The sequence below is a fragment of the Delphinus delphis genome, chromosome 1 (assembly GCF_949987515.2).
Source record: "Delphinus delphis chromosome 1, mDelDel1.2, whole genome shotgun sequence".
In the NCBI taxonomy this organism is placed as follows: Eukaryota; Metazoa; Chordata; class Mammalia; order Artiodactyla; family Delphinidae; genus Delphinus; species Delphinus delphis.
This window is the reverse complement of record NC_082683.1, coordinates 162,209,823-162,222,647: the sequence shown is the minus strand read 5'-3', so window position 1 is coordinate 162,222,647 and position 12,825 is coordinate 162,209,823. Positions and strand designations below refer to the sequence as shown.

The window sequence follows — 12,825 nt, the reverse complement described above, 5'->3', positions numbered from 1 at the left end:
ACCCAGAACTAGACTCTGTAACAGCCATGAACAAAATATTAACGTCTACTTACTTTGGTGTCTAGGAAATTGTACTATCTGAAGGTCCCATTATCAAAAACACATACACTGAGAATCTAATTACACACAGCACTATCGAAAAGAATTATAAAGACCTAGCCCCTGTCATTTAGGAATCAATAAGAAAATGATAAAACATAGGATTTTAACAAAGGATACAAGGTGGGATCTTATTTGGTCCAATTCATTTGTTAAAATAGTTTTAGGAATTATCCACAATCTGCTAAAACAAAACATTCCATGAGTTATGGAAACCACCAATAAGCAAAGCCTTTTCCTCAAAGAGTACAAAAATAAGACCAAGAATCACATGATATGATGATATTTTTAGCCTACTTGGTGTTGGTGCATATTCGAAACACCCACGTTCTGCAAAGCCATGTCACACTGGGAAGAGAGACGAAGACATGAAAGTGTCTCATCTCATTTCACTGACACACAAATGCCTCTCTCACACACATGTACTATCTATCTTTCACATGCACTTAGGTGCTTTTGTGAGTAATACAAATTCATTTGAAAGTATTACTGAGTCTATGATACTTTTGATCATTCCTCTGTTTGTTTGCTCAAAAGCAAATACTAAATCCATGACCACTGTCTGGGAGTTGGGAACCCTCCACTAACCCCTTTCAAGCTCCAACTTCTGACAGCCTCAATGCAAACAGCAGTTTGCCAGGGGTCCCAGTTTGCCTTGTGGTCCAGGAGGGTCCCCAAGGATCCTAGAAAAAAACAGGGGTTGGGTGGGGAGTGGTAATCTAAGGGCTCCTGTTTTGGTCCCAATGATCCCAGAGTTACAGGCCAAAAAAAAGAGACTCCAAAGTGATCAAAGCAACATCTTATTTTCAACTTTATTTCCAACTTAAAACTTCATTATAAAACTTGTCAAATAAACAAACATGTCAAAAACAAAATTAAAAACAAATTGTAGCTGATATCCAGAAACTGCAGCACTGTGTTGGAAACAGCTCTTTTCTCATTACCAAGGAAAGAATTAAAGGTCCTTCTTCCTCCCCTAAAGCTTCATTGGTGACTCTAGTATAGAATAGGCTGGGACGCCATTTTTTGATGCCAGGAGAGAAGCATTAAAAAACTGCTTGCATACATCAGTACTAATAAAACACTGAAAATTTCACCAAAACGATGTTTAAAGACTAAAGGATGCGGAATGTTCTTCATGATCACATTAACGTAAGTTCTGTTATATACACTTCGAACTGCAGCGTAGAACAAACACTGCATATCTAAATGGCTCATATGTAAAATGTATAATTAAAAACCCAAACATACATATACACTATATTTATTAGATTCCCCTATGTTTAAGATTCTGGAGAACAATTTAACTCTGAATACGAAACCTTAGTGAATTTGCTACTGTTCCATTATAGGACAATTAATAATGAGACTGTATCAACTGAAGTAGAATCTAATGGCTAAAGCTACCTTATGCACAGCTATTAAACTAAAAGAAACGATTTTAAACTATTCCCTTAAATTGTATTTAGATAAATAGATTTCTAAAGATGAATACAACACTCCTTTACAGGGAGTAGAGTTGTAAATATAAAGGCTATGCAAAATACAGTATAAACTGCCTGAACTAACAGTAGCAAAAACACAGTTTAATTTAAAAAGTCAAAAACATATAAAAATATTAGCCTTTCAGAAATGGCAAATTTTCAAACACCACTCTGTGTAAAAATGTTTAAATAGTGATGTTATTCCAAAAATATATATTTATTCTATTTTTCTATTTGCAACAGTTTATAAAGGCAAACAAACACCTGCCGTTGAGGTAGCAAAGCCAAATTCACAAACTTTGGATTAGGAAAAATACCCTTCCTACTCTTAATAGCATCTTTCATACAATATTAAATGAGTTCCACTTCTTTCAAAATGTTTAATTCGCATGTAGTACTTTACAAAACTTAATTTAAAATACTGCAAATGTTTGTTAAAAAGATACTTAGTCCCGAAAATTATTTCACATTCAAAATACTATACAGAAAAATCTGAAGTCCCCATATATTACATAAAAGCTATGTATTTACAGTTTCAAATGCAGTTTTACAAGTTGAGGTTAACCAAACCTCTACTAATGGTCTTCATTAAACAGTGTCCACTATCAATCATCCCCCTTCCCGTACAGCACTGAACAGAGAGGACCAGTTTTTACTTTCAAATCACATAGCTAGTAAATGATTTAATTTAAAGGGAAACAAATTCTATTCTCTTAATGCAATAAAACATAAACGTACTTTAAAATGTAACTGTTTTCATTTAAGAAAAACCAACTGGACAAAGGAATCAAACTTTGAAAGGTAATCAAAAACCCTAAACATCAACAGTATTCAGTGCATTTGTAAGACTATTTTCTGTTTTCAGATTTTTAAGGATTGAAAATTTCCTATTAGAATGCAAATTCTAACATCTTTATTTATATTTTCCTTATGTTAATTGTTATGATTTAATAAAAATGAACACAGCTACATTAAAAGACTTACTACTTGGCTCTATAGTCCTGCCTCAAAAAGAAAGAGAAACATAAAGATCCTGTCAGTGCAACGAAAGGTTCATTTTGGGTTTTTTTCCTTTTTTTGCCAATGGAACCAAAACTGCAGGAGCATTTAGACAGCGCCTAGACCAGAATCAGTAGATGTATGGGAATATGCGGTACGGGACGCGCTGGCAGTACTTCTCCCACGCCAGGCCGTACTTCTTCCTACAGTGGCGTTCATCGCGAGCCTCCCGGTGCACCAGCAAAATGGTGAAATAAATCACGTAGAAATAAGGAAGAACGTGATTGAAACCTGGGGACAGCAACAGTAAATAGTACTAGGTATTTTTATTATCACTACACAACTACACAGTATTGTTTCCTGCTGGTCCGCAAATCGTCTAAAAATGAAGTAACCATCCCGTTACTTCATTTTCTCCAATGGGGGAAACAACTACACAGGTTCATAAATTCCCACTAGTGTGTGGCAGGAGGTAGTATTTGAATTAAAAGCTATTCAGAGAACAGTGATTAATCCACCCTAACAATCCTTCAAAATCAGAACCTCTGTATTTAAAGCAAATCTCCCCGTTTCCTCCCCGCCAGTGCTCAGGAAGAGGACGGCAGGCCACCCGTGAGGGGCAGGGTGGGCAGGGCAGACAGCACTGCAGGGTATGGGCTGACACTAACACAAACAAAACAGAGTGTGCCTTTTCTTCTTCTTAAGAACCGGAGTTTTTCAGAATCTACGTACACTGAGTCACAAATAGAAAGTTAATTTCTACATATTCTTCTTAGAAAAAAAGCTACCAGGCACAGCTTAAAACTTAAAATTTTGCTTGCAGAAGTTTAGACTCAAACTTCAGGCTCGGTGAATTCCTAATTACCCTCAGACGCTGGATGAATGAGGTGCTGGATACCGAAAAGCGCATACACCCAGATGGGGAACGGGCAACCCAAACCTCCAACAGGCGACACCCAGACCCAACGAGCACACACACATCCTATGGTGGCCGGAGAAAGAGTCAAATCAGTTCTCTTCTTAAATGCTTACCACATGGGAGGGACCATGCCAGGGCCATGATGAGATCACCCAAGTAATTGGGATGGCGAACAAAACCCCACCATCCAGAAACGAGAAGATTTTTTCCTGTTGAAGTATGAATGGTCTTTAAATCTATACAAAAATAAAAATACATTTTTAATGATCTCTAGACAAACAGACGTAAAATCTTTATGTGGTATAAATACTATAAATATAAACCAATACTTACGTGCAAGCTTTGGATCAGAGGGATTTTTCCGGAATGCATTTTTCTGAGAATTTGCACATCGGAAGATTACAAATCCACACACTGTAATTTTTTAAAAATTTCATTTGTTAACAATTTAGCTTTAATCTTTATTTAAAAGCATCTGTAATTTCATTTAGAAATTATTCCTGTGCTCCAAGGAAATTTGCAAAGTACAGAATAGCTTTATTTCTTAACAATTCAAAACCTCTCAATCTTAGAAGGTCAAAAGAAGATATGATCCCGATATCTCACTATCGTACAGCTTTCATCATCTACCATGAAGGCAAAACTAACAAATATAGTTACATCCATGAATAAAATCTAATGCAGCCCACATTACAATAAAATCAATACTGGAGTTCATCTGTTAGTTATGATACCTACTGGCCACAACATGAATGCTTTATTAATAAAACTATAGCTCAGAATCTGCACCAGAACAACTTGCACATAAATATATGCCGAATCCCACTGTAAGCCTCCAAGTTGGTGGCTTTATTTCAAATTCCGAAATGTCAAAATTAAGAGGCCCTGACATATCACTATTTATTATCAGTCCTCAATGAAGTAGTAAGAAATAACTCTACTCCCTATTTTTAGCTTAACTGTAAAATATACATATCCTGCCTTGAATAACACACAGGCACGTTTAACCAAACCAATGAAGAAACTAAATCTTAATTTCAACCAACAGCTTGAATGTCTTCTTCTACCATAAATACTGAATAGTGCAGCAAAACTAGCAATATTTGAAGTCCAGTGCTAATTTTCCCTGCCCTCCCTCTGGCGGAGGTGTTTAACCAACAGTGAAACGAAAGAAAAGCCATCCTGAAGCTAACCAACGAGCACCCGGCCAAAGTGTTCTCCTCGCTCGTCTCCAGCATCCACCCTGGCCAAGTGGTTCCCTCTGTCCGATGTATCTACCTCCCCATCCCACTTTTCCCACTGCACCATATCCTCCAATAGGTTTACACTGATGTTCCTCCAGAGAGACGCACTCTCTACCTTAAACTCCCATCATATTCGGTCTGTAAGTCCCTCCTCTAGACTCTTCCTACTACTCAATGCAGTGTCTGAGCGTCTTATTTCTCCCGCTAGAATGCAAGCTCTAGGAAGGCAAGACCAATCTCCCTACTTTTTAAGGTGCTACCAGAAAAGGCAGGCACTCAACAGAAAAAATGAATCATTACTAAGACAATAAAATTTTAAATGAACTTATTATTTTAAACTAAATTTAATAAATTTTAAAACCAAATGGTTTGTTTAAAATTATGTTTAAAGAACCACTGAGAACCCAAGAAAGAAACATCCATTCTCTTTGTAAGATGCAAGAATCTTTTTATTACTCAACTCATCCATCACAGATTACTTCAAACCTGAGCCAATCATGGCCATTTAAAAGGGCATGCTAATCACTAATCACTAGAGAAATGCAAATCAAAACTACAAGGAGGTGTCACCTCACACCAGTCAGAATGGCCATCATCAAAAAATCTACAAACAATAAATGCTGGAGAGGGTGTGGAGAAAAGGGAACCCTCTTGCACTGTTGGTGGGAATGTAAGTTGACACAGCCACTCTGGAGAACAGTATGGAGGTAACTTAAAAAACTAAAAATAGAACTACCGTATGACCCAGCAATCCCACCACTGGGCATATACCCTGAGAAAACCATAATTCAAAAAGAGTCATGTACCACAATGTTCATTGCAGTTCTATTTACAATAGCCAGGACATGGAAGCAACCTAAGTGTCCATCGACAGATGAATGGGTAAAGAAGACGGGGCACATATACAAAATGGAATATTACTCAGCCATAAAAAGAAACAAAAGTGAACTATTTGTAGTGAGGTGGATGGACCTAGAGTCTGTCATACAGAGTGAAGTAAGTCAGAAAGAGAAAAACAAATACCGTATGCTAACACATATGTATAATCTACAAAAAAAGATGGTTCTGATGAACCTAGGGGCAGGGCAGGAATAAAGACGCAGACATAGAGAATGGACTTGAGGACATGGGGAGGGGGAAGGGTAAGCTGGGACAAAGTGAGAGAGTGGCATGGACATATATACACTACCAAACGTAAAATAGATAGCTAGTGGGAAGCAGCTGCATAGCACAGGGAGATCAGCTCGGTGGCTTGTGACCACCTAGAGGGGTGGGATAGGGAGGGTGGGAGAGAGATGCAAGAGGGAGGGGATATGGGGATATATGTATACGTATAGCTGATTCACTTTGTTATACAGCAGAAACTAGCACAACATTGTAAAGCAATTATACTCCAATAAAGATTAAAAAAAAAAAAGGTCCAGGAAAGACTAAAATTCAATCCTGATTTTCCAAAAGAGCTCAAGGATCAGAGAAAACAAGCAACCTGTACAAGAATACACAGCTAGTGTCAAAGCTAGCATCGAGCCCCATGCTCCAGATGCCTTCTGCTACCTAAGATGATATCTTATTATGTCTGTGTCTTCTGTTCTTCCCTCCCATCAGCCTTGTTTTTCTCAGTCACCTCATTCTGATAAGATCTGTAGTTGTGTCCTACTGCTAGATAGCTGTTCCCAGTGTATACCAGCATTTTCTTGTACATAACTCTGCCATATGTGTCCCTTTTATAAACATGAACTTGGTTACTTAGTACTTAATTGGGTTGTTGGGACTAAGTGGTTATTTATCCATTTATTATAATAAAAAGAGCCACTCAGACTTGAAAAAAGTAAATAAAAGGGCACACTATAAATATGCAGATCCACAGCACACACAATATTTACTACACAGAGACCGAAGTTAATACTCACGTTTCAGAGCAATGATTAGAGACGCCATTGGCCAAGACAGTTCATTTGGATGACTGACTAAATAAAAGGCTTGGAAGCTGTAGATAAACGGAACCCACACTAGATCTCCAAAAGCCAGCATGAATCCAAATCCATCATGGATAATGTCCATGGTCGTCAGCAGTGCTTCCTGTAAGGGTATGGAGGGGGGAAATTTTCTTTTAAACTTTGGGGGACAAAAGCTTCAATGTTTAAAGTATTCAAGTAAAGTTCTAGCTTACAGTCAAATTTATAAAGGGCTAAGGGAAAGTACACCAACCAAAACCGTTTTAAAGTGGGAGTGGGCATCTGGTTCCCTCGGCACGTGTATCATTCTGTTCTTCTCCTGTCGCTCTACCCTCTCCCTCCGCGATCCTGAAACAACAGAGCTGCCAACGCCCCTGTGCCTCCATGCCTCTGCCTGGAACACCCCGCTCCAGCTTCAGCTGAAGCCTCGCCCATGCTGCTTTCCTCAACCCTCCCCCTAGACAAGGCACTTCTCAGATGCCACCACCCACCACCTGCTGAAGCCTGGAGCGACCGTGTGACTGTCCTGTAAATAAGCGACTCTCGCCACTAGACTAGAAGATGGAAGGCTGGGAGCATGGGTTTCCACCTGCCACCCCTGCACCCAGCACACATGCACCAACCTAACTTCTGATAGCAATCTGGCTTTTCATGTAGCTTTTCCACACTACCTGGCAACATGGGAAAATGCCTGCCTCGCTGCTCAGGGTAAATCAGGACCTGAACGCACTCTCGTGTGGATTTGGTCAGCGCAAGCCAGCAGCCAGATCCCCTGGACCAGAACCTGCAGGCCCGGCTCTGGAAGTGGAGGCTCTGGAAGTGGAGTCGGCCCTGCCCAAGGGCATCTCCAATCTGCCTCTGACACCAGTACTCCCCGCTGACTAGAAAAATTAGCAAGTATAAGTAAGCTCTGCTGAAGAATCAAACCAACACGGACCTACTGTGTAGCACAGGGAACATCACCTATATGCGAAAAGATCCTAAAAAAGAATGAATATACGTATAGCTGAATCACTTTGCGGCACACCTGAAACTAACCCAACACTGTAAATCAACTATACTCCAATAAAATTAAAATTTAAAAAATAATCAATATTCTAGGTTAAAGAAAAAGCATGATAATCTCCAAAACGCATTTTTTTTCCCAGAAAGCAAGCAAAAGGACCATGGAACAGAAAAATGGATGCAACAACTCCAGGCCCTTTGGGTCACCCTCTAGCGAAGAGCGCCTATTCTTACGCACACGGGAGCAGGTACAAGAGCAGACCAGTGACGATGACAGGGCACACGGGAGTGGGCAGTGAGCGAGGGACAAGGTATAAGCAGCTGGCGCCAGCAGGGGCAGAACCCTCAGCCCTACCCAGTTCCTGGGGCCTCAGGGGATTTGCCGGACAGCCAGCGGAGGCTCACAGGAAGGGTCATTTAAGTTCACATTCTCCACTTTCTAAGGTGCGGCACATCAACACGCAGAAGAATTCCTAGCACCCAATCTAATAAGAAAAGTATCAAGCATCTACTAATTGCCCGAAAGTGTGCCAGATACTAAAGAAAATCATAAAATCAAGTCCTTTCTTCAAGAAGCCTGCTATAATCTGGCTGAGATACTGCTAACATATTTAAAAAAATAACTTCCCAACTTTAATCCACTACCCCTGGTGAAAAACTGCCTTAACAGTTTTGCCTTAAAATACAAACATTTTCTGTTAATTAACAGAAATCAATGTTTGTTTAAATCTCTAGAAAATGTGAATTTCTAAGTCACTTCAAAAGTGACTACCATGACACGACAGAAAACGAGAAGGAAGAATTACTCACCACTGAAAAGCTTCCAGACAGGAAGTTAAAAAAAAAAAATCTCTGAGGTGATAAAGCAACAGAGGAAATATCATCTGACTTGTAAAATGTAACCTACCATCTTCTTAGGAGCCCTTTATTACATAATCAAAGAAAGACCTACAACTGGCAAGACTAAGTGCATTTACAAGAATTGTTGGGTTTTTTTTTAATTTCAAAAGCATGTTTAATTTTGAGTAGACTTGGAATTTTCAAAGGACTCTATCAGATGCTCCCACAATCTCTGCAGCTTCTAAGGCTGGGCCCAGGTCTGTGTTCAGTGGCAGGAGCTCAACAAGAATCCAAATGTGGCTACTTGCACTCGAGGTCTGTTCACCTCAAAGAGGTCCTAATCTCCCAAAGAAAAGGAAGGTTATCGACAAATCAATATCAAGCTTTCAAAGTCATTTTGACTGAATATGACCAAATAAGACAGCTTTAAAAAAACACCTTAAAGGAGATGGACCTTCTCTCAAAATATCAACAGACTGCCAAGAGAATTTATTTTGTAACATTATGACATAGGGCTGCCAATTTCGTTTTTCAAACTGAAAGAAAACTCAACTTGGAATTTGGAGGAGATGATGACAAAGATAACAGTAAATGATAAAACAGTTGTAAAATAGACCCAAGGAAGAAATTATTTTCAAGAGGAATATAGTTAGGTGAGACCGAGATTAGCAAACATTTACCAGTCTTCAAGTAGCGGAAAAAACTGATGATGTATCAACGTATGAGAAAAGCCAAGTGTTAGGAAATTAGCTTTATTTAAACTGTTTTCCTCAATGTATCATGATTTCTGGTTTTATATCCATCTAATCAGAGCTACTCTTTTATTCTGAAACACCAACAATAAAACATCTCCCCCTTTATCTAAGAACTATAAAGGGCAATCTGACAGTCCAAAGAACACTATCTTAACTCGATGATAATCTGTCCATCCATTTTCATCTGACAGAATCATTAAGAAATTAATGTTCATTAATTCATATAAATAAAGTTTTATTTATATGAATCGGTCACACCCACAAAGCCAAGATCCACAGATCGTAAATATTTAGCACCTGACAGAGCAGCTGACATACACGGAAGTATCACCAAAGTTCTCGACACCTACCCGCTGTCAGTGCTCACTGTGTGTCAGCTCAATGCGCCACATGGATCCACAACTCATTTAATCCTCACAAGCCTTGCAGGCAGGTTATATTCTCCTCACTTTGTGTGGAAGAAGCTGAGGCTCAGAGGGGTCAGGTCAATCACCCACACTCAACGCCATCTGACTCCAAAGCTCTTAAAATTAATTACCTCATTCCAGAGAGCATCCACCACATACAAGAGCTGGAAACTGTTGACCAAAATCATTGCTAAGGATGGAACAGTGCGATGCTGTAGCTTCATCTCAGCCAAAAGCATCACCAGGTTAATGACCACCTGAAATAAAAGGGGCAGGTATAGTTTCTACAGAGAGAAAGGTGGTAACTTCCCAGCTGAGAAAGCTGCAGACACCACCTTACCGAGAAGCCACCATCAGTGATAAGACATATCAACCTCAGGAGTCCCTTGGTAAGATTTACTGAGATGGACACTTATTCTGTGGTGTTCTTGCCAAAGACGTATAACTCGCTCCAATCATGAGAAAACACTGGACTAACCCAAACTGAAGGACACTCTTACAAAATAACTGACCAGTATCTTCAAAAGTGTCAAGGTCATGAGAGACAAGGAAAGACTAGCAACTGTTACAGACTAGAGGAGACTAAGGCCAAATAACAAATAAATGCACTGTCGGACCCTGAAGAGGATTCTGGAACAGGAAAAGGCCAACAGCATGAAACATTAGTGAAACTCAAATAAGGTCTAGGGATTTAATTAATACTACTGTAACAATGTTAATTTGTGGGGGGTTTTTCTTTTTAATTGCTGTTTTTTATAACTATACTATGGTTCTGCCAAATGTTAATTAACATTGGGGAGAGTGGTATGAAGGAACTCTTTATTTTTGCAACTCGAACAAGTCTAAAATTAAGTCAAAATACATTTTTTTAAAGGGGAGGAAAATACATTTTTTCTTAATTCATACACTATTATTTTCCTACTTAAACATAAACTGATATAATCAAAATAAAACAAACTCTTTTAATGTTTAATAACCTGTAACAGGGCATCTTATCCCTCTGGACTATATTTACAGCAAGAAAATATTTTAAGTAGACAGATTTATGCAATGCTGTGATTATTCCTAAAAACATACCACCCACAGCTTACTTTAACATTGTCTACAATCCTTTCCAAATGCAAGACTAATTTGTACTACTGAACTGAAATTAAAAAAAAAAGACATACCCATCCAATCAATCCGGGGCGCAATTCACAGAAGTATTTGAGATCAAAAGTACCGATCCGAGGATTTAACTCACGGCCAATGAAGAAATCATAGACAGCGTTTCCTATGAAGGGAAAAGTCCTTATCCAAACAGTATTCCAAACCCAATTATGAGGCTTTAAAATTGCACTGCTGTCCACTCTCCAGGGTCACAATTCAATCACCTCCAGGAGCCTGGCAAACAGCCAGAGAGGAAAGGCATGGTGGTGAGAGCCAAGAGGGGCCGTGAGGACACAGGGGGCAGGGGATACTGGCCCCATCTGGAAACATCCATGCTGCTATAGGCATGGGGCCTATGGGGCCAGATTCCTAGATTTTGGGGGAACCAGAGCTTTTTTAAATGTAGACTCACCATTTTAAAAATAAGCCACTTAATTTTTTTTAATGTTTAAGTACTTTAGGTTAGAATCAACCAATTTGTAATCTCTATTATTTGTTGGTTGTTTTTTTTTAAAAGGATGTTTACTATTTTGGACAAAAAATATTTGTCCTAAATTGTTATAATACTAATGTTACTAAAATGCTGTAAGTTGTTCAAATGTCTTACTGTCATCAAGTGACTAAAAAAGGAAGAAGAAACAAATAGGAAAACACAAGGGGAAAAAATCAGATTTTCTTCCTTTTATTTTTCTCTAAATTTTTTCACCTTTTCCTTTTTTTTCCTATTTCTCTTCATCTCTCATAAACTGAAGCGAGAATTCTATGAAAGCCTAGAAACAGATGCTGAGGGGCCAGTGGGGTGAGGGTGTGGAGAGGCATTTGTGGGAGGCGTTTGTGGGACCCACGTTCTAACACTGCTCACCAGAGCTGGCCGGCGACAGTTCATCCCGGGGCGCTTTCAAAGCCCTGGCGTAGAGATAAACACTCAAGACCACAGAAAAAACGGTGGCCGCAAGTGCACACTGAAGGAAATGACTGTACACGTAATAAAGCTCTACATCCCAGAAGAGAGATGCTCCGACGAGTACAGATGTCAGGATAAAAGCGTAGAATCCTTAAAAAAGGGAGGGGAGGGGAAAAAAATGAATGTTAACCCAGGGTTCACATTGGATTTACACCATTATAAAATAATACAACATTATTTTGTAAAATCTTAGTTTCATTATTCAAGCTACACACACACAAATACATGAACGAGCAGTGCCCCTGAGGTTAGCAGTCTTCAATACAGATGCTGTATCTCGCACACAATTTGTGAAATATTCTCATACTTAAGTTATTATTTTTCATTGTGAACAGTCATCTGCTTTTAATGAAGAGAGAGCTGAAAAGAAGTGCACAGAAATTCACTATTAAAAAGCTGAAAAGAACCTCAAAATTCACATAATCCAAACCCGAGGCCAAAGTCAAATCGCTAATTATTGACAGAGCTGGGCCAAACACACAGTTTAAAGCCTTTAGGGCAATGTTGGTGGTTATAAATTATAAACATTTTTACCCGAAATAACTTATCAATAAGGGTTTCAAAGGATCCTGGTCGTCCTCTACCTCCCAAACAAAGACCTCAAGACCCTGCCCTCAAAGAAGAGGCCACAACCCAAATGTTCCCCAGGGCCAGGCAGGAGACTGAGGGGACCAGCCGAGTGGGGACGTCAGGGAGGGACTGCCAGGCCCACAGATGTTCATTCCAAAGTCAGAAGCACCCACGAGGCCCCGCAGGAGGAGCTCCTGTTCCGAGCTAGCCCTGCTATGGCTCAACAGACAGAAGCTGAGTGTACTGGCTGCTGCTTCTTTGGACCCAAGAAACAGTTTTCCTTTCAGGAGCTGAGTGCCTGCAAAAACTGTTCTCTGAGTAAGCAGTCAAATCACATTTGGATAAAAACAGTCTAACACAGAAAAGACGTAGGTGTTATTTCTGTAAGAATTCTAAAACCAAAGCTTTTGTAAAGTCAAATGGTCATCTCTAATT

At 39.4% G+C, this 12,825-nt stretch overlaps 1 protein-coding gene across 4 annotated transcripts in view; it reads right to left on the bottom strand.

The window, feature by feature from the left end:
- The window catches only part of LBR (lamin B receptor), an 85,780-nt gene that overhangs the window by 36,167 nt on the left and 36,788 nt on the right, over window positions 1–12,825 (bottom strand). For 2 of the 4 annotated variants that reach the window (XM_059997709.1, XM_059997719.1), the window contains exons 8-14: window positions 11,719–11,910; window positions 10,877–10,980; window positions 9,839–9,964; window positions 6,656–6,824; window positions 3,835–3,915; window positions 3,615–3,737; window positions 887–2,873 (exon numbers count right to left, since the gene is read on the bottom strand). In XM_059997709.1, the coding sequence (XP_059853692.1) occupies window positions 2,713–2,873; window positions 3,615–3,737; window positions 3,835–3,915; window positions 6,656–6,824; window positions 9,839–9,964; window positions 10,877–10,980; window positions 11,719–11,910 (956 nt within the window). In that variant the 3' untranslated portion in view covers window positions 887–2,712. Of the gene's footprint in view, window positions 1–886; window positions 2,874–3,614; window positions 3,738–3,834; window positions 3,916–6,655; window positions 6,825–9,838; window positions 9,965–10,876; window positions 10,981–11,718; window positions 11,911–12,825 lie in introns of those variants that run through there. The other 2 variants (XM_069540094.1, XM_069540095.1) reach the window with 1 other exon arrangement.